This window comes from Salvelinus namaycush, chromosome 1 (genome assembly GCF_016432855.1).
Source record: "Salvelinus namaycush isolate Seneca chromosome 1, SaNama_1.0, whole genome shotgun sequence".
NCBI classification, from domain to species: Eukaryota; Metazoa; Chordata; class Actinopteri; order Salmoniformes; family Salmonidae; genus Salvelinus; species Salvelinus namaycush.
Window position 1 is genome coordinate 8,482,560 of NC_052307.1, and position 21,868 is coordinate 8,504,427.

A 21,868-nucleotide genomic window follows, 5' to 3' on the forward strand; every position below is an offset into this window, starting at 1 on the left:
TAGAACTCCTCTTTACAACCCCTACCCACACAGAACGCTTCTTTCACCCCCCACCTTCCTAGAACTCTTCTTTACACCCCCCACCCTCCTAGAACTCCTCTTTACAACCCCTACCCACACAGAACGCTTCTTTCACCCCCCACCTTCCTAGAACTCTTCTTTACACCCCCCACCCTCCTAGAACTCTTCTTTCACCCCCCACCTTCCTAGAACTCTTCTTTACACCCCCCACCCTCCTAGAACTCTTCTTTACACCCCCCACCCTCCTAGAACTCTTCTTTACACCCTCCCCCCACCATCCTTGAACTCGTCTTTACAACCCTGCCCCCACCTTAATGATGTTACTGTCCTATTGTATATAGTGTAGTTATATTGTATATAGTTTAGTCCTATTGTATATAGTATAGTCCTATTGTATATAGTGTAGTTATATTGTATATAGTGTAGTTCTATTGTATATAGTATAGTCCTATTGTATATAGTATAGTCCTATTGTATATAGTGTAGTCCTATAAGCTGCAACACTTCAGTGAGTTGCTCCACTTATATTGGACACAGTGGGGGTCTGAATGATGATGAGGTGGAGGGCAAGGTTTCACCTTTCCTGAGAAAACAGAGCCATGTTCCGTTTCAGGGTCACATGAAATCAAAGGAATTAGTGGGGCAAAAACAACAATATCTAGATGATTAGAGTAGGCTTCTCCTAAAGAGGATTTAAAGCTTAACTTTTTAAGATTTACAAGACTTATGCTTAGGACATGCAGTAATTGAATAAGGTATTTGCATAAGGATTACCGCATGAGTTATAATTCGTTGTATTTAATACAAAGAAAAAAATATCTGTCAAAAGTAAAACTGTCCAAATATACAACCTTGCATGCTTTGATCTGCTGAAGAAACGTTTATGGGAATTCTGTCATTATCCCCGACAAAGACATCTCGACATTTCTTTTAAGAATAATCAGATGTTCTGTGGAAATATTCTCAACATCCTTCCATCAATTTCTTGGAATCTAGGATGCCAAGTGCATGGGATAAAGGAAGTAAATACAGTAGTCTATTTCATTAAAGCTGAATATGTATTTCAGCCTAAGCGCAACCCTGCCACTTGGTTTTCTATAAAGTTAATGAATGGGGCTGGAGAAATGGAACCACCCTGAAATTCATAGATGGAGCTATGGAAGGACTGACAATCTGTGAAATGAGATCAACATGAATATTGCACAGCAGTAGCCATTTCAGATTACACCTAAAAATAACTCAAATACATAAACAATCATTTCGTTATGCTTATAGTGTAGAGGAAAGATGGGGTTAGAAACATAGGAGAATGGGAGGAAGAGAGAAGCAAGGGTTAAGAGCACTCTGGCTCTTCTTCATCTAAGAGAAGACAGGTGAAACGGGGGGGGGGGGGGCAGAAAACAAAGATATCTGAAGGCATTCTACCCATTGTGAGTTTGAGGTAAAGAGGGGAGGTGACGAGGGGAGAAAGTGAGAGGGCCTGGAGAGAAGAGAAGAGAGAACAACAAATGAAAGTAAAAGGCCAGAGGGCTCTAAAGAAGGCAGGGTAATGATTACCACAGACACAGCCTCTCCCAAGGAGGCTCAGCTCCATCTCTCTCTGTCTGGAGAGAGTAATGTGGTGCTTGGTAAAGCCAGGCATTTCTCTCCTGGCCTGACAGATGTTATCCCCTTCTTGTTCAACTGTTTTGTCACTGTTATGTCGAGTATGACTCGTATTTACTGTAAAAATATATATATATTTTTTTGTTGTTGCATTTTTTGTTTCCCTCTTGCTAGTCAGAGCTGTTTGTCCAACAACAATGACGTCCTGACTACAAGTGATATAGTCAACCAATAAACGACATATTGGTCCTTTGGGTGGTGGACCATTCTTGATACACACGGAAAACTGTTGAGCATGAAAAACCCAGCAGCGTTGCAGTTCTTGACACACACCAATCCAACTGTATTTTGATGCAGTATTTAATACTGTATAATAACAATGACTGCTTGCATCTGTGAGCCTGGTTGTTCCGTGCTATGTGTAAAAGACCAGGGTTAAAGATTAATACTGAGGCAAAATGTAACTACTAGATTAATGTTGAGGTAAACTGTAACCACTAGATTAATGCTGAGGTAAACTGTAGCTACTATATTAATGTTGAGGTAAACTGTAACCACTAGATTAATGCTGAGGTAAACTGTAACTACTAGATTAATGCTGAGGTAAACTGTAAATACTAGATTCATGTTGAAGTAAACTGTGACCACTAGATTCATGCTTAGGTAAAATGTAACCACTAAGCACTAGATTAACGCTGAGGTAAACTGTAACCACTAGATTAATACTGAGGTAAACTGTAACCTCTAGATTAATACTGAGGTAAACTGTAACCTCTAGATTAATACTGAGGTAAACTGTAACCAGTAGATTAATACTGAGGTGAACTGTAACCTCTAGATTAATACTGAGGTAAACTGTAACCAGTAGATTAATGCTGAGGTAAACTATAACCACTAACCAGTAGATTAATACTCAGGTATACTGTAACCACTAACCACTACATTAACCCTGAAGTAAACTGTAACCACTAGATTAATGCTGAGGTAAAATGTAACCACTAGATTAATGCTGAGGTAAACTGTAACCACTAACCACTACATTAATGCTGAGGTAAACTGTAACCACTAAGCACTAGGTTAACGCTGAGGTAAACTGTAACCACTAGATTAATGCTGAGGTAAACTGTAACCACTAACAACTAGATTAATGATGAGGTAAACTGTAACCACTAAGCACTAGGTTAACGCTGAGGTAAACTGTAACCACTAACAACTAGATTAATGATGAGGTAAACTGTAACCACTAGATTAATAATGAGGTAAACTGTAACCACTAGATTAATGCTGAGGTAAACTGTAACCACTAACAACTAGATTAATGATGAGGTAAACTGTAACCACTAAGCACTAGGTTAACGCTGAGGTAAACTGTAACCACTAACAACTAGATTAATGATGAGGTAAACTGTAACCACTAGATTAATAATGAGGTAAACTGTAACCACTAGATTAATCCAGGTGAAAGCTATGATCCCTTATTGATGTCACTTGTTAAATCCACTTCAATCTGAGCAGATGAAGAGGAGGAGACAGGTTAAAGAAGGATTTTTAAGCCTTGAGACAATTGAGACATGGATTGTGTATGTGTGCCATTGAGAGGATAAATGGGCAAAACAAAGTATTTAAGTGTCTTTGAACGGGGTATGGTAGTAGGTGTTTCAAGAACTGCAATGCTGCAGGGATTTTCATGCTCAACAGTTTCCCATACTTATCAAGAATGGTCCACCACCCAAAGGACATCCAGCCAACTTGAGACAACTGTGGGAAGCATTGGAGTCAACATGGGCCAGCATCCCTGGGGAACGCTTTCGACACCTTGTAGTGTCCATGCCCGTTGAATAGAGACTGTTCTGAGGGCAAAAAGGTTTTGTACACTCAGTGTAGATTGGAAAGATGACTGGAGCAACAACGATTCAAGGTGAATCAGAAGGCAATGTCCAAGCCTTTGCAACCATATCAAATCAAATCAAAATTGTATTGGTCACATACACATGGTTAGCAGATGTTAATGCAAGTGTAGCGGAATGCTTGTGCTATATACTGTATGTCTGGATCATTGTTATTGACTATTAATTGAAACGGGTCAGCTAACCTCCGTTGTTCAGCTAATTGGCACTCATAATTTTAGGGAAACTGTAAAATCTTTTGTCTGTCTTTAGTGCATAAAACAAAATTATTCATTATTTCAAAACAAAAACAAATATCTAGTTCCCATTGAATAAGTCTTCTTTAGGATTTCTATTGATTCTATTCATATTTCAGCAACAAAAAATTCAACGTTCTATTCATTTTTTACTGACTAACTGGAACTGAGGGGGAATCAGACAACCCAGGTGAAACCTTTGTATTCACAGTTAATTCTGTCAGTCCAGGAGAGAATAAAACCTGACACACAATTAACCATGCTTAACATTTTCCATTCAAGAATATGTATAATAATCATTATCATGTACCAGGGAAATAATGCCTGCCGCGCGAGCCTTGATTGGCGTGCTTACAGTACTGCGGTGCTGCAGTCAACTGGGACCTTGTCCTTGTTCACTAAACACACAGGAAATTACTCTCGTTTTCAACATGAGGGCTTTGAAAAGACGATGCAGCTGAGAAATGTTCTCTGCCATGCACCCTCTGAATAATGGAGAAATATGTCCAGCTAACCCATGTACTGTATATTAATATAATATATGCCGTTCAGCGGATGGTTCTATCCAAAGCAGCTAACACGGTAGTGCGTGCATACATTTTCGTAGCGGTGGCCCCAGCGAGAATCGAACCCATGATCCTGACATTGCAAGCTTAGTCCTTTTCAGCCAATCTTGTGAACTCGGTGCGATTTGCTTAATTTTTTGTGCAGTGTAAGCAATCCAAAGGAACTCAGACCCCTCAAAAGAGCCCCCGAAGCGAACCTAAAGTAACCTCTCGAGCTGGTCTGAGTTCGGTTCCCTGGAATCCCGAGGTTTGGTTGTCTTTTTTACGGCAACGTGAACACAAGGCTCTCCAGGTTCGCTTGTCATTATTCCCGCACCACACACTAGGCTACAGCAACACAATTTCCCCTGGCATAACCCATCACATTGGTGCCACAAAAGAGAGAAGATTATGAAATAACGTGTGCTGTTTTGGATATTGATTAGCGATTGTCAAGGATGCACAGAAATTCCAAAACGTGTGGAGTTTTATACTGACACTATTACTTGTTTGCAATCTGTGATATATAGGCTAAGAGAGCTTCATAAATTGTTTATTCGATTGTGGGGTTTGAATTGTGAGAAGACAGCAATATTTTGGGAGAATCACAATATAGGTCACAAAATCAATGCTAGCTCTTAAAGGGGTGGTAGCCTACATTGGGTGAACAGTTTTCAATTACCAATAATATTTACATGTTAATGTTATCTTCTGATAATAATTATTATGTTTCATGTTTTAAATAAATGCAATCTATTAGCTTCCAGAATGAAAGTAGGTATATCTAGCTGTCCGATAACACGTTCTGATGGAATGGCTTGTCCTGCACTTTGTAAAAACCCAGAGTGCATTGAGTGAATGTTGGGAAAGGATCTTGGTTCCTTTCTAAACATAACAATGTGAAAGCAAAGACAGTTATTTAGCCTTTTTTACCTCAGAATCCACTTTAAAGAGGAGTGAGATCGGTTATTGTAAAAAGCACTACAGTTCCTTCAGAAAGTATTCACACCCCTTGACTTTTTTGTTGTGTTACAAAGGGAAATTAAAATGGATTTAATTGTCTTTTTTTTTGTCAACGATTTACAAAAAATACTCCGATTTAAGTCAAGACTGTAACTCGGCCACTCAGGAACATTCACTGTCTTCTTGGTATGCAACTCCAGTGTAGATTTGGCCTTATGTTTTAGGTTATTGTCCTGCAGAAAGGTGAATTCATCTCCAAGTGTCAATGGAAAGCAGACCGAACCAGGTTTCCGTCTAGAATATTGCCTGTGCTTAGCTCCATTCCGTTTATTTTTGGATCCTGAAAAACCCCCCAGTCCTTAACGATTACAAGCATACCCATAACATGATGCAGCCACCCCTATGATTGAAAATACGGAGAGTGGTACTCAGTAATGTGTTGTATTGGATTCACCCCAAACATAACACTTTGTATTGCAGTATTACTTTAATGCCTTGTTGCAAACAAGATGCATGTTTTGGAATATTTGTATTATGTACAGGCTTCTTTCTTTTCACTATCAATTAGGTTAGTATTGTGGAGTTACTACAATGTTGTTGATCCATCCTCAGTTCTCTCCTATCACAGCCATTAAACTCCGTAACTGTTTTAAAGTCACATTGGCTTCATGGTGAAATCACTGAGCGGTTTACTTCCTCTTTCCGGCATCATGCTCAAAGGGATATTGAATGTCTGCTTTTTTTTACCCATCTACCAATAGATTCCCTTCTTTGCGAGGCATTGGAAAACCTCCCTGGTTTTTGTGGTTGAATCTGTATTTGTACATTTTTATTAAATTAATTATTTCACCTTTATTTAACCAGGTAGGCTAGTTGAGAACAAGTTCTCATTTACATTTGCGACCTATCCAAGATAAAGCAAAGCAGTGTGACACAGACAACAACACAGAGTTACACATGGAATAACATGGAATAAACAATAAACAAGCCAATAACACAATAAACAAGTCAATGACACAGTAGAAAAAAAGAAAGTCTATATACAGTGTGTGCATATGGCATGAGGAGGTAGGCAATAAATAGGCCATAGTAGCAAATAATTACAATTTAGCAGATTAACATTGGAGTGATAAATGAGCAGATGATGATATGCAAGTAGAGATACTGGTGTTCAAAAGATAAGAAAAGTAAATAAAAACAGTATGGGAATGAGGTAGGTAGATTGGGTGGGCTATTTACAGATGGACTGTGTGCAGCTGCAGCGATCGGTTAGCTGCTCAGATAGCTGATGTTTAAAGTTGGTGAGGGAAATATAAGTCTCCAGCTTCAGCGATTTTTGCAATTCGTTCCAGTCACCGGCAGCAGAGAACTGGAAGGAAAGGCGACCAAATGAGGTGTTGGCTTTGGGGATGATCAGTGAGATATACCTGCTGGAGTGTGTGCTACGGGTGGGTGTTGTTATCGTGACCAGTGAGCTGAGGTAAGGCGGAGCTTTACCTAGCATAGAATATGTAGCGAGGGCCAGCCGACTAGAGCATACAGGTCGCAGTGGCGGGTGGTATAAGGTGATTTGGTAACAAAACAGATGGCACTGTGATAGACTGCATCCAGTTTGCTGAGTAGAGTATTGGAAGCTATTTTGTAGATGACATCGCCGAAGTCGAGGATCGGTAGGATAGTCAGTTTTAATAGGGTAAGTTTGGCGGCGTGAGTGGAGGAGGCTTTGTTGCGAAATAGAAAGCCGATTCTAGATTTGATTTTGGATTGGAGATGTTTAATATGAGTCTGGAATGAGAGTTTACAGTCTAGCCAGACACCTAGGTATTTATAGTTGTCCACATATTCTAGGTCAGAACCGTCCAGGGTGGTGATGCTAGTCGGGCGGGCGGGTGCGGGCAGCGAACGGTTGAAAAGCATGCATTTGGTTTTACTAGCATTTAAGAGCAGTTGGAGGCCACGGAAGGAGTGTTGTATGGCATTGAAGCTCGTTTGGAGGTTAGTTAGCACAGTGTCCAAGGAAGTGCCAGAAGTATACAGAATGGTGTCGTCTGCGTAGAGGTGGATCAGGGAATCACCCGCAGCAAGAGCGACATCATTGATATATACAGAGAAAAGAGTCGGCCCGAGAATTGAACCCAGTGGTACCCCCATAGAGACTGCCAGAGGTCCGGACAACAGGCCCTCCGATTTGACACACTGAACTCTGTCTGCAAAGTAGTTGGTGAACCAGGCGAGGCAGTCATTTGAGAAACCAAGGCTATTGAGTCTGCCGATAAGAATACGGTGATTGACAGAGTCGAAAGCCTTGGCCAGGTCAATGAAGACGGCTGCACAGTACTGTCTTTTATCGATGGCGGTTATGATATCGTTTAGTACCTTGAGCGTGGCTGAGGTGCACCCGTGACCGGCTCGGAAACCAGATTGCACAGCGGAGAAGGTACGGTGAGATTCGAAATGGTGATCTGTTTATTAACTTGGCTTTCGAAGACTTTAGAGAGGCAGGGAAGGATAGATATAGGTCTATAGCAGTTTGGGTCTAGAGTGTCACCCCCTTTGAAGAGGGGGATGACCGTGGCAGCTTTCCAATCTATAGGGATCTCGGACGATACGAAAGAGAGGTTGAACAGGCTGGTAATAGGGGTTGCAACAATGGCGGTAGATAGTTTTAGAAAGAGAGGGTCCAGATTGTCTAGCCCAGCTGATTTGTATGGGTCCAGGTTTTGTAGCTCTTTCAGAACATCTGCTATCTGGATTTGGGTGAAGGAGAAGCTAGGGTGGCTCGGGCGAGTAGCTGCGGGGGGGGGGGGGGGGGGGGGGGGGGGCGTAGCTGTTGCCCAGGGTTGGAGTAGCCAGGAGGAAGGCATGGCCAGCCGTAGAGAAAAGCTTATTGAAATTTTTGATTATCATGGATTTATTGGTGGTGACCGTGTCACCTAGCCTCAGTGCAGTGGGCAGCTGGGAGGAGGTGCTCTTGTTCTCCATGGACTTTACAGTGGCCCAAAACTTTTTGGAGTTAGAGCTACATGATGCAAATTTCTGTTTGAAAAAGCTAGCCTTTGCTTTCCTGACTGACTGCGTGTATTGGTTCCTGATTCACTGCAAGACTGAGGGACCTTACAGAAAATTGTATGTGTAGGGTACAGAGATGAGGTAGTCATTCAAAAATCATGATAAACACTATCATCGCACAAAGAGTCCATGCAACTTGCTATGTGACTTGTTAAGCACATTTTTACTCCTGAACTTATTTAGGCTTGGCATAACAAAGGAGTTGAGTACTTATTGACTCAAGGCATTTCAGCGTTTCATTTTTTATTAATTTGAAAAACATAATTCCACTTTGACATGATGGTGTATTGTGTGTAGGCCAGTTACACAACATCTCAATTGAATCCATTTTAAATTCAGGCTGTAACACAACAACATGTGGAAAAAGTCCAGGGGTGTGAATACTTTCTGAAGGCCCTGTATATGTGAAATCACCCTAGGCCACACAGCACCAGCATACTATCTATATGGCATAAACAGCACAGTCCTCAGGCCTACAATAAGAGAACTGGAGAAACACATGAATGACTTGGTTTCCTCTCTGCCTCTCTAGCTATGTTCTTTACTCACTTCTCTCTCATTTATCTACAACCTTCTGTGCTACAGTTCCACTCTCTTGTCAACTGTAAATATTTGTGTTGTATATACAGGGCACATTTGTAAAAGAGACCTAGGCCTCAATATGTTTTCCCTGTTAACATAAAGGTTAAAGTCTTGTAAAACAAAAAGTAGGATGTCTGTATCTGTACACAGCATGCTCAATGATTTATGAGCATATGAAGCTCTGTGGCCCTTCTAGTTTATTTAACCTTTATTTAACCAGGAAAAGACCCTTGAGGTTAGAAACCTCTTTTATTGGTTCTAGGTAGGGCTAAAGTGCAGGAGTGCCACAGTTAGTGAGTGGTAGTGGTGCATGTGTTCCCATTTGCCATGTGTGTTTTGGGACTGGCCCGCTGGAAAACCAACAGAGATTTCTGGAGGACGATTCACTCCAGTGAACTGTGAGGAAAGCAGAACGTAAAAGACTTAGTATGACCCATTAGTGGAGTCGTGCAGCCAAGCCAATGGACCAACTTAACGTGGCAACTAATTGAGCATATCCTGGAACTATCAGCAGGCTTTGAAGTCGATCAGTCAATTAGAAATATATGGCATGATGAACATACAGTCTAGCAGAGCCTCCCCCTTCACTGGGAGTTCCATCGTGGAACACACTTGTGATAACGTTTGCCTTTATAACAAGGGCCGTTTTATAGTGCTGTAAATTTACTGTCAACTCTCTCTACGCTCAGAAAACATGCATAACTGCTCTTGAATGGAGGCAAGGTTATTGGTACATGCCTAAGCGCCCCGTTGGCTTCCCGTCCACACACAGACACACACACACAGACACACACACACACACACACACACACACACACACACACACACACACACACACACACACACACACACACACACACACACACACACACACACACACACACACACACACACACAGCTGGCATCGGCACGCTGAGGTTAGCCTTGGCGTTAGGAGGGGATTAAGCCAAAAACCTTTACAACACACATACTCCTCATCATCAGTTTGTTCTTGGGATAAGGGCCTCGATTGTTCTCCAAATATAGCATGTTTGAAATGGCCCAGTCCACCTGGCCTACCCTACCTTACCTGCTGACTGTTTACAGGGTTAGACTCCATGTTATTCCACCTTAGATTCCAAAATACATTTTGTAATAATAAGGATGGAAACAAAATGTAGAAGAGAAAGAATGAATGTAATAAATTGCAAGGATATACTGTAGCTTGTCTCGTGTAAAGCCTTATATTCTATATAAGGATATTCTAATTCATTTTGAATAAATATAGGGAGGCAGCGACTGCAGAAAAGTCCTGAAAACAGTATTTTCTTTAGCATACATTACCTGCAACCCCTCACAATCACTCACAATACTATATGTCTAGGTCACTTCCAGTACTGCAGTCAGACATCCTAACACAGAGGAAATCTGAGGTGTTAAATCTTCTGCAAAAAAAACACGGAGTTGCAGATCTGTTAGAGCTCATAGATACATAACTCGATAGATAGGAATCACTTCACACAAACGTGCTGATTGTTGAAAAGGAAGGAATCTTGACAGCGGGGAAAACGGCTTAGCAAAACACCCAGGGACATCCCATAATAAAAGCCCACATATTTGAATTCCACTACCATGGCAAAGATGGAACAGTGGGTCAAGTTCTCTGTTATATTACAGCTGAATAAGAAAGCCTCTTGAGCCACACAGGAAGATGTAACCTATTATTTGGTTCAGATCATAAATAATGTGAAAATGATATGATTTTAAAGATAAATAATAAATATTTGTTTCCCTTCTCAGGAGTATTGGGAAGTGTTGAATATTAATAGAAAATGACCGTTTGAAAGGCTATAAAGACTCAGAACAACCACTAGGGGGGAATATAATAAACCTGACCCTCCAGCATTTCGAGTTGGGCACATTGGATTTGACCAGGTGCAAAACATAAACAGAGGCATCCACTTTAAACAGGGAATCATGAATCTTAAACGGGTGCAACAAAGTAGCCTGAAGTGGGACTGTCGTGCGGGAATGTTTGCCTCCTCTGCATTAGTGCATGGTGAGCGGGTGGATGTGGTGTGTGAGGACGGTGCCAGGCAGCTCGGATAATACCAGGGACTTTGTTGCTTTCCAGCGACATAAATCACAGTGACTTTCTGAATAGCCTCATAAAGCGGCAGGCCATTGCGATGCAGTGCACGGCGCACGGGCTCTCCCTTCAGCATGCAGATCATTAGAAGGCTCCTCTGCGATCAAGTAATGCGCGCGAAATGAAAATGCCTACCTAACATTCCCCCGTCACAGGAAAGGATGATGCGGTAGTGCTATCTCTGGGTTGACGTCAGGGTTCTCCCCCCATTCTTTATTTAACAGCAACAAAGAGATTAGAAAGGGATTACTTCTGACATCGTCAAAGTGATGCTTAATATACGGTAGCTTTTCATTCCCCTGACCTTCCACTCGTTTTGGTAGACAATATATGCCTAAAGACTTCAATTAAAGCATTTTGTTCCACAATAATTAGGCCTACGGTACACCTACCATGTTAGTTTTTATGCTGTCGTGATTTCTCATTTGACCGCGCAATGCAAGGATATATCAAAACAAACAAGTGGCCTATAGTCTGCCATTTCCACCAGGGAGGGAAATGATAGAGGTAACCTTTCATGTAGGGATTCTAAATAGAAACGTCAAAGAATGGAAACGAACTATCGATTGGAGGTTGGGAATAAAACAAAGACTCAAAAACACAAGCAAATGTTATTTATCGAGTACAAGAGAACAAAAAACGGGTTATTGGCATTCAGATGAAAAATAAGTACATTAAAAGTAGGCTACGTTAAAACGGGGAAAATATTCAATATAAATAGGATAAATATTCCCCGTTTTTCACTGGAGTAAACTAACCTTGCCCAAAGACCGTCCATAAACGAATCGCTGATCTTAACAAACAGCTACAAATAAGCTAATGTAAATCACCTTGGCGTACCTTGGCTAATGTTTCTGATGCATTAAATTGACTTTTGTCAGGTGTGCAACAAGCCAGAAATGCATTGCAAAATAATGACCTCACAATAGGCTATCATAGAGTATTGGGGGTTGGAATAGTCAAATATAAAGAAGGCCAATGTACTAAAGAGGTTAAGGGATTACAAGCTAATATATAGAAATGGTGGTTTTAGATTAGGTAAACCTGTAGCTTTCTATGTTAAGCACATAGCCTCTAGGCCTGTAGCTCTATCGGGTTTATCTTGCTTGTAACATTTTAAAACCATCAGTGTGCTGCAAGGTGCGATCGTTGACACCCTAAATTGGTGTGCATCTCTCTCTCACACACACACACACACACACACACACAAGAGTGGATTTTCCCCCATTTCATATCACAATTTATGTCCATCCAAATAGTAACCTATATACCTGCGCACAAGACATGCACGAGACAGAAATCTCTCAGCTGACCCTTCTCTTACAACCTACATTATAAGAAGTATCTAACAACAATTTTCCTACACCCCTTTTCGATATGCCACTCAACATTACCACACTTTCCACAGTGGTAGGCACGGGCCTATATTGTTAAGGCTATTCCAGCTGCATTGCATGTAGGTTACAAGTATATGTGGTTACATTGTTTCAAGAAATAGAATATCAGCATATTCCTTCCTAATCCGCAGACATCACGGACTTTTCACATCACCTGTTTTCAGGTAGCAGGCGATTTGAGACCGTAAACACAATACCCATAGGCTAATCACTATGTTCATATTACATTTTAGTTATTCACATTTCCCGCCTTTACGTTATTAAATAGAAAAACATAAGATGAAATACCCTAATTGAAACATACATGGTAATTATGTGCAAAACTCAGCATGCAACTTCATTAACCATTATGCGCAATGGCGCATGCTGTTATGTACATTATTCTTTTTTTTGTGGGGGGAATTAATTGCTTATATTTAATAATAATGTATCCCGTACCAATATTATGCTACGGGAACTGACATTGTCCAAACCGTTAGTGGTGTGTAGTGGTACAAATTATTTGCTTATACCAAAATCTATGCAGAGGCAAATCTATGCACAGAGGCATGGCATCCTTATTAGCCTACTGATGTTGGAAGACGGTAACTTACCGATGTGTATGATTGAATCAGAAAGCACGGGCTCCCACTCCTGACTCCAAAATATGGCAAGGAACAACACTGCTGAAACAACTTTCATGTCTCCCACAGTTTAAGGCTATTTTCCCAAGAAGCGCCGAACAAGATGCGTGTGATTTGCTAGTTTTAAATCCCGAAGAACCAAGATTTAGTCCATATAGGGATGGATCTATCTCTTGATGGAGTTTGCTTCTTGACTTGAATGTAGCTGTTCTCCGTTAAAAGGTAAGAGATATCCAGTTGCCCTGTTAAAAAATCCAGTTACATCAAATCATGCTGAAAGCTACGGGGTTCTCCACAGCCGCTTCCAACGCCGACGCATCCGATCAATCCAAAACTGGGGATGAACGCAAGCCAAATGCAATGTTTGCTAAATATTAGGAAAGCACGGGTTTGCTTTTCTCAGACGCAGGTCCTGGGCTGATTTGGTCGAGACCGTAGATTCTGCCTCAGACACGACGCATTTTGCAAGCATTAATGAATAAAACGAAACGTAAAACTTCAATTTTCATGCAGATTCTAAGACTGTATCCATCACAGACATTTAAGACGTAAAAAAAGGAGAACTCATTCATATTTAACAAGGACCACCATATTCCGAAATACTGGCAAGCGTATAGGGACCACTCTTTTCTGCGACAGAAAATCAAGTGAAAATTCGCCACAGTGCGCGCGATGACCGCTCCGCATGCGGATTGTCTCTAGCAGTCGGAAGGTGAGGTATACTGTGTGGGAGAAGGCCCTGTAGAGAGCCAACTACACGGACAGCAGCAGTTGCCAGCCGCGCATTGTCTGGACCAGAGTTACCTGGGAGGATGACTGACGGAGGCAGGGAGAGGAAGAGATGCACAGAGGGCGGGGGGTAGGCTATCTAAAATGAACCGAGAGGGGTAATCTGGCCAAGCTCCGCCCTGGTTCAGTGGCGGGCACTCCATCTCCATCGGTCTCATAAATGGGGGTCCCTGGGTATAATCTTAATCTGATGACGATCCTGGATTAAGGATCCTGGAGGATAACACTTTGGCACGTGATCGCTTTTGAACAATAGCCTACATTTCAGGAATTGAAGGTGGGAATAAAGGGAAATCATCTTGTGTTTTAAAATGCCTATTTTCAATCAAATGTCATTGTTTCACAGCCAAAACTACTGGAAACTGTTCATATTGTCTCTATTCAGAGCAATTAGGGTTAAGTGTCTTGATCAAGGTCAGATCGACGTAATTTTCACCTAGTCGGCTCGGGGATTCAAACCAGACAACTTTCGAATACTGGCCCAACGCTCTTAACCGCTATCTATCAGCCTCTTACAGGTATTGCCCCATAACTTTCATGCAACGTGGATATTCACTAAAGAAGATTGATTGCACTAGAGTGGACACTGGACATAGTTTACACATTGTAAAAAGTAACTGCTTACCTCATTAAAGAAATTGAGTAGTCGCTACTAAAAAATCTCCAATGGTCAATAGAACTCAAATCATAAAAGTGGAACTAACTCATATGTCAATCAGATTTCTAGTCAGTTAATGTTTTTGAGTACAGTTAAATAGTAGGTTATTGAGTAAATATAACTATACTGAACAAAAATATAAACACAACATGCAACAATTTCACTGAGTTACAGTTCAGTAAGGAAATCAGTCAAATGAAATAAACGCATTAGGCCCTGATCTAAGACAGGGTCGCAGCCATACTGTAGGTGGGCCTGGGAAGACATAGGCCCACCCACTGAGAATTCGTTTTAACCCACAAAAGGGCTTTATTATAGACAGAAATACTCCTCAGTTTCATCAACTGTCCAGGTGGCTGGTCTCAGACGATCCTGCAGGTGAAGAAGCCCGATGTGAAGGTAAGCATGCCAATTGCACGCTCCCTCAAAACATGAGACATTTGGTATTTTATTAGGATCCCCACTAGCTGTTGCAAAAGAAGATGTTACTCTTCCTGGTGTCCACACAAAACATGAAACATGACATAATACAGAACATTAATAGACAAGAACAGCTCAAGGAAAGAACTACATACATTTTTAAAAAGGCACACGTAGCCTACATATCAATGCATACACAGAAACTATCTAGGTCAAATAGGCGTTGTGCCGCGAGGTGTTGCTTTATCTGTTTTTTGAAACCAGGTTTGCTGTTTATTTGAGCAATATGAGATGGAACAGAGCTTTCTTGAATTTGTTCTGAATTTGGGAACTGTGAAAAGACCCCTGGTGACATGTCTTGGTGGGGTAAGTGTGTGTAAGTTGACTATGCAAACAAACTGGTATTTCCAACACATTATTGTTTCTTATGAAAAGAAGAAGTGATGCAGTCAGTCTCTCCTCAACTCTTAGCCAAGAGATACTGGCATGCATAGTATTTATATCAGACATCTGTGGCATTGTGTTGTGTGACAAAACTGCACATTTTAGAGAGGCCTTTTATTTTCCCCAGCACAAGGTGTACCTGTGTAATGATCATGCTGTTTCATCAGCTTCTTGATATGCCACACCTTTCAGGTGGATGGATTATCTTGGCAAAGGAGAAATGCTCACTAACAGGGATGTAAACAGAACTTGAGAGAAATAAGCTTTTTGTGCGTATGGAACATTTCTGGGATCTTTTATTTTACCTCATGACACATGGGACCAACACTTTACATGTTGCGTTTATGTTTTTGTTCAGTATATTTATTTATGTTCTGCTAATCTAAAGTTGAGTTTTTACATGTTATGGTTATTTAATATTTTAAAGTCAATACAACATTTATTAAATAAATTGTTCTTACTTGATTCTATAGTTTTACGTCTTTATTTAAAATAATAAAGAAGTAGTCAGACATTGACTACCAATTGTGCGCCGCCCTATAGGACTCCTGATCATGGCCGGTTGTGATACAGCCCGGGATCAAACCCGGGTCTGTAGTGACGCCTCTAGCACTGTGATGCAGTTTGTTGTGCTATGAGGTGTAATTGATCATGATGAACGGATATCAAAACCCTTTGGGCAAATTGACGTTCAATAATGAGACAATCCATTCCCACCATCAACAAGGTCATGTGCACAACTCTTAGCGACAGAGGCTAATGCAGCACCCATGTTTACAGCGCTATCTGCTAGCTAGAGGAATGAGCACGGTGCTCAACAATGCCTGCTAACGTGGGTTAAAATGGCACATTGTCACATATATAAAACAATGTTAAATATTAAGACACAAAAACTGAAAATTACTAATTAGAACTACCTACACTTGAAAAACAAAATGTAAGGAAGATGAAAAATGTAAGTAGAAGGGGCCCTACATTTTTATGTTCACTACAACAAATATTAATGTTCAAGTAACTTCGTTACAGTTCAGAATACATCATGCAATTTAGTTTTAAAAAGTTTATTAAACACAAAACTGTTAAGTATTTACAATTTAAAATGATAACCATGTGGTGATGATATTACTTTAAGTATTGAACACTGAAATACTTTGAGTTGGGTTACTCGAATGGTTCTTGACAACAGGTTTCCACCAAAAATTTAGTTAGCAGAACTACACTGAACAAAAATATAAATGCAACATGTTTAATGAGCTGCAATTTTTGATCCACGAAATGTTCCATACGCACCAACAGCTTATTTCTCTCAAATTTTGTTTACATCCCTGTTAGTGAACATTCTAAATTTTGTGCAGTTTTGTCACACACCACAATGCCACAGATGTCTCAAGTTGAGGGAGCGTGCAATGGGCATGCTGACTGCAGGAATGTCAACCAGAGCTGTTTCCAGAGAATTGAATGTTCATTTCTCTAACATAAACCGCCTCCAACGACATTTTAGAGAATTTGGCAGTACATCCTTACCAGCCTCACAACCGGAGACCACGTGTAACCACGCCAACCCAGGACCTCCACATCCGGCTTCTTCACCAACAGGATCATCTGAGACCAGCCACCCGGACAGCTGATGAAACTGTGGGTTTGTACAACCGAAGTTTCTGACAGTTTGTGCAGAAATTCTGTCTCAGGGAAGTTCATCTGTGTGTTTGTCGTCCTCACCAGGGTCTTGACCTGACTGCAGTTTGGCGTCGTAATAGACTTCAGTGGGTAAATTCTTACCTTCGATAGCTTCTGGCATGCTGGAGAAGTGTGCTCTTCACAGATTAATCCCGGTTTCAACTGTACCGGGCAGTATGGTGTCGTCTGGGCGAGCGGTTTGCTGATGTTAACGTTGTGAACAGAGTGCCCCATGGTGGCGGGGGGGTTATGGTATGGGAAGGCATAAGCTACCAACAATGAACACAATTGCATTTTATCAATGGCAATTTGAATGCGCAGAGATAACGTGACGAGATCCTAAGGCCCATTGTCGTGCCATTCATCCGTCGCCATCACCTCATGTTTCAGCATGATAATGCACGGCCCCATGTCGCAAGGATCTGCACACAATTCCTGGAAGCTGAAAATGTCCCAGTTCTTCCATGGCCTGCATACTCATCAGACATGTCACCTATTGAGCATGTTTGGGATGCTCTGGATCGACAGTGTGTTCCAGTTCTCGGCAATATCCATTAACTTCTCACAGCCATTGAAGCGGAGTGGGGACAACATTCCTCAGGCCACAATCAACAGCCTGATCAACTCTATGCAAAGGAGATGTGTCGCGCCGCATGAGGCAAATGGTGGTCACACCAGATACTGACTGGTTTTCTGATCCACGGCTCTACTTTTTCTTTAAGGTATCTGTGACCAACAGATGCATATCTGTATTCCCAATCATGTGAAATCTATAGATTAGTGACTAATTAATTTATTTCAATTGACTGATTTCCTCATGTGAACTGTTCCTCAGTAAGTTCTTAGATATTGTTGCATGTTGTGTTTATATTGCTGTTCAGTGTAATTACGTTTTACAGTGCAGCAATTCCAAAAGGCATCAAACATCCACCAGGCATGATTGCACAAATCATTCTAAGAACCAAGAGATACTTTATAGATATCACACATGCACACTAATACCCACCTCCCACTTCAACCCAACACACCAGAGTGAACTGTCACCGGGGAACCCTTCATCCAACTTCCTCCATCATATTTGTCATCTACTGTATATAGGCTACTGTATTCAAACTCTGTGTGAGTTTCCAACATTCATAAATAGACTTTATGAGCTTCATATTATCTTTTCGTGTACAGCACAGTTTTGCAACTGTCATGTTTAAACCATAAAACATGCTAATAATTTGAGCAGTTGATAGTGAGGTAAAAGTTAAGGTTGGATTTTGAAACTGGAGAGCAATAAAGAAAACACACATCTTTCCCATATAATGACATTTGTCTGACTCCTTGTCAGCTTGTACTCTCCCTCCTTCCAGCTGAGGTAGGCACAATCTGCTATTAAACTTGTTTCATTGGCCACATCACCATGAAGTGCATCAACATCAAGCATGAGAAGCATTTATTGTCATGAATCTTGCCCTGGATGCAGATCTGAGCGATTTCCCTGGCGGGGTCAATTGCAAAGTCAAAATTGGCTATATTGTAAAAATTCATGAAAACAAACATTTGATAATTTAACTTTAATTGAAGGTTAGACGTTATGGTTAGCAGTGTGGTTAAGGTTAGGTTTAACTCTGCTGAGCTGCCTCCGGGGCAAGATTCATGACAATAAATGTCAACCAGCGCATGAGAACCCTAATATTTATTAATGCTACAATTTACCATGTTTGTCTGTTTGCTGAAACCACCATTATCTCGAACAAAACATTTACCATAGTACGCTACTCACACTTTCAATATCAGTTTTGCACACATTTCATTTGAATTTTTATGTCCATGTGCCTTGTTTCGATTGATGACTGGGCGCGGTCCCATTAACTACAGTGATTGGATGAGGCGTGTGATAAGGGGAGGTGCAGCATGTTAATGCAGGCTATGATCAGCAACGCAGAGGTCAAGACAAGTCGACTGGTGAACAGAGGTCAAGACAAGTCGACTGGTGAACAGAGGTCAAGACAGGCCGACTGGTGGACAGAGGTCAAGACAGGCCGACTGGTGGACAGAGGTCAAGACAGGCCGACTGGTGGACAGAGGTCAAGACAAGTCGACTGGTGGACAGAGGTCAAGACAAGTCGACTGGTGAACAGAGGTCAAGACAAGTCGACTGGTGAACAGAGGTCAAGACAAGTCGACTGGTGAACAGAGGTCAAGACAGGCCGACTGGTGGACAGAGGTCAAGACAGGCCGACTGGTGGACAGAGGTCAAGACAAGTCGACTGGTGAACAGAGGTCAAGACAAGTCGACTGGTGAACAGAGGTCAAGACAGGCCGACTGGTGGACAGAGGTCAAGACAGGCCGACTGGTGGACAGAGGTCAAGACAAGTCGACTGATGAACAGAGGTCAAGACAAGTCGACTGGTGAACAGAGGTCAAGACAGGCCGACTGGTGGACAGAGGTCAAGACAAGTCGACTGGTGAACAGAGGTCAAGACAAGTCGACTGGTGAACAGAGGTCAAGACAAGTCGACTGGTGAACAGAGGTCAAGACAAGTCGACTGGTGGACAGAGGTCAAGACAGGCCGACTGGTGGACAGAGGTCAAGACAAGTCGACTGGTGAACAGAGGTCAAGACAAGTCGACTGGTGAACAGAGGTCAAGACAAGTCGACTGGTGAACAGAGGTCAAGACAGGTCGACTGGTGAACAGAGGTCAAGACAAGTCGACTGGTGGACAGAGGTCAAGACAGGCCGACTGGTGGACAGAGGTCAAGACAGGCCGACTGGTGGACAGAGGTCAAGACAAGTCGACTGGTGGACAGAGGTCAAGACAAGTCGACTGGTGGACAGAGGTCAAGACAGGCCGACTGGTGGACAGAGGTCAAGACAGGCCGACTGGTGGACAGAGGTCAAGACAGGCCGACTGGTGGACAGAGGTCAAGACAAGTCGACTGGTGGACAGAGGTCAAGACAAGTCGACTGGTGGACAGAGGTCAAGACAGGCCGACTGGTGGACAGAGGTCAAGACAGGCCGACTGGTGGACAGAGGTCAGGACAGGCCGACTGGTGGACAGAGGTCAAGACAAGTCGACTGGTGGACAGAGGTCAAGACAAGTCGACTGGTGGACAGAGGTCAAGACAAGTCGACTGGTGGACAGAGGTCAAGACAGGCCGACTGGTGGACAGAGGTCAAGACAAGTCGACTGGTGGACAGAGGTCAAGACAAGTCGACTGGTGGACAGAGGTCAAGACAGGCCGACTGGTGGACAGAGGTCAAGACAGGCCGACTGGTGGACAGAGGTCAGGACAGGCCGACTGGTGGACAGAGGTCAAGACAAGTCGACTGGTGGACAGAGGTCAAGACAAGTCGACTGGTGGACAGAGGTCAAGACAAGTCGACTGGTGGACAGAGGTCAAGACAGGCCGACTGGTGGACAGAGGTCAAGACAAGTCGACTGGTGGACAGAGGTCAAGACAAGTCGACTGGTGGACAGAGGTCAAGACAGGCCGACTGGTGGACAGAGGGACAGGCAGATAAACAGGCAGGCAGGCAAACAGACAGACAGAGAGGTAGACAGACAGACGGACAGAGAGATGCAGACAGACAGACAGATAGACAGAGAGAGGCAGACAGACACTGCAGTCAGGCACGTAACTTATGCAAGTAAAAACATTTGACACCAATTCCTTGAAACCAACTGTGTGAGGCAGCTGCAGTACATGTGTACTGTAGACATAAATGTTGACTAAAGCACAACGGGGATGTTTCCCTTCCATGACGTGGAGGTTCACCGTCAGGTTGTGTGTATAGGACATGGGAGAATGTCACCTTGGTGAAGGGGGTGGCGCGTGGCTTTAGATCTAATCAAGGGGTGTTTATAAATGTTTGTGATGAGCTTACGACAGCCTGTGAGACCTGGCATCACAGAGGCAGAGATAAAAATAGCAATTCAGGTGTGTGATGAGTGACTTAGTATGCACGCTGTCCCTGCCTCAAGGACACTTCTGTGTTGGAGAGATGCTGCTGCATCGCTTGACCAGAGAAAAGTGTCTCTGTCTGCCTGTTGGGGTCTGAAGAGCACTGAAGTGGACAGTGACTAAAAGCCTTACAGTTATTATCATAGCTTCTGATTCCTGTCATCAACATAAAGGTTTACTAACCTTATGTCTGCCTTGGAGGAAGAGACGTAACCACACTGAAATAGCTGAAAAGCTATCAGAGTAAAGTTTGTTCAGTGCAGAGGTATAAACACAGACATTGTTCATGAGTTGTCTTCTCACTGAGTTGGTTTCTCCCTGGATATCCTATGCATTCCACACAGCCCTGATTAAAACCTCATTGAATGACCACTGTTTTCAGAATCAGAATCCCCTTTATTCAACAAGTACATTTTCACACACTCAGAAGTGTACTTGGTGATATGGTGCTGCTGGTGATGGACAACATATTCAGAATGTTACTTGGTGATATGGTGCTGCTAGTGATGGGCAACATATTCAGAATGTTACTTGGTGATATGGTGCTGCTGGTGATGGACAACATGTTCAGAATGTTACTTGGTGATATGGTGCTGCTAGTGATGGACAACATGTTCAGAATGTTACTTGGTGATATGGTGCTGCTAGTGATGGACAACATATTCAGAATGTTACTTGGTGATATGGTGCTGCTAGTGATGGACAACATATTCAGAATGTTACTTGGTGATATGGTGCTGCTAGTGATGGACAACATATTCAGAATGTTACTTGGTGATATGGTGCTGCTAGTGATGGACAACATATTCAGAATGTTACTTGGTGATATGGTGCTGCTAGTGATGGA

General features: G+C 42.3%; 1 protein-coding gene across 1 annotated transcript in view; it reads right to left on the reverse strand.

The window, feature by feature from the left end:
• LOC120050303 (glutamate receptor ionotropic, delta-2) overlaps positions 1-13,134 on the reverse strand; it is a 513,655-nt gene extending 500,521 nt beyond the window's left edge. Inside the window, exon 1 of the mRNA XM_038996885.1 lies at positions 13,047-13,134. Coding sequence (XP_038852813.1) covers positions 13,047-13,134 — 88 coding nt within the window. The remainder of the gene's footprint in view (positions 1-13,046) is intronic.
• Between the last annotated feature and the right edge of the window lie 8,734 nt (positions 13,135-21,868).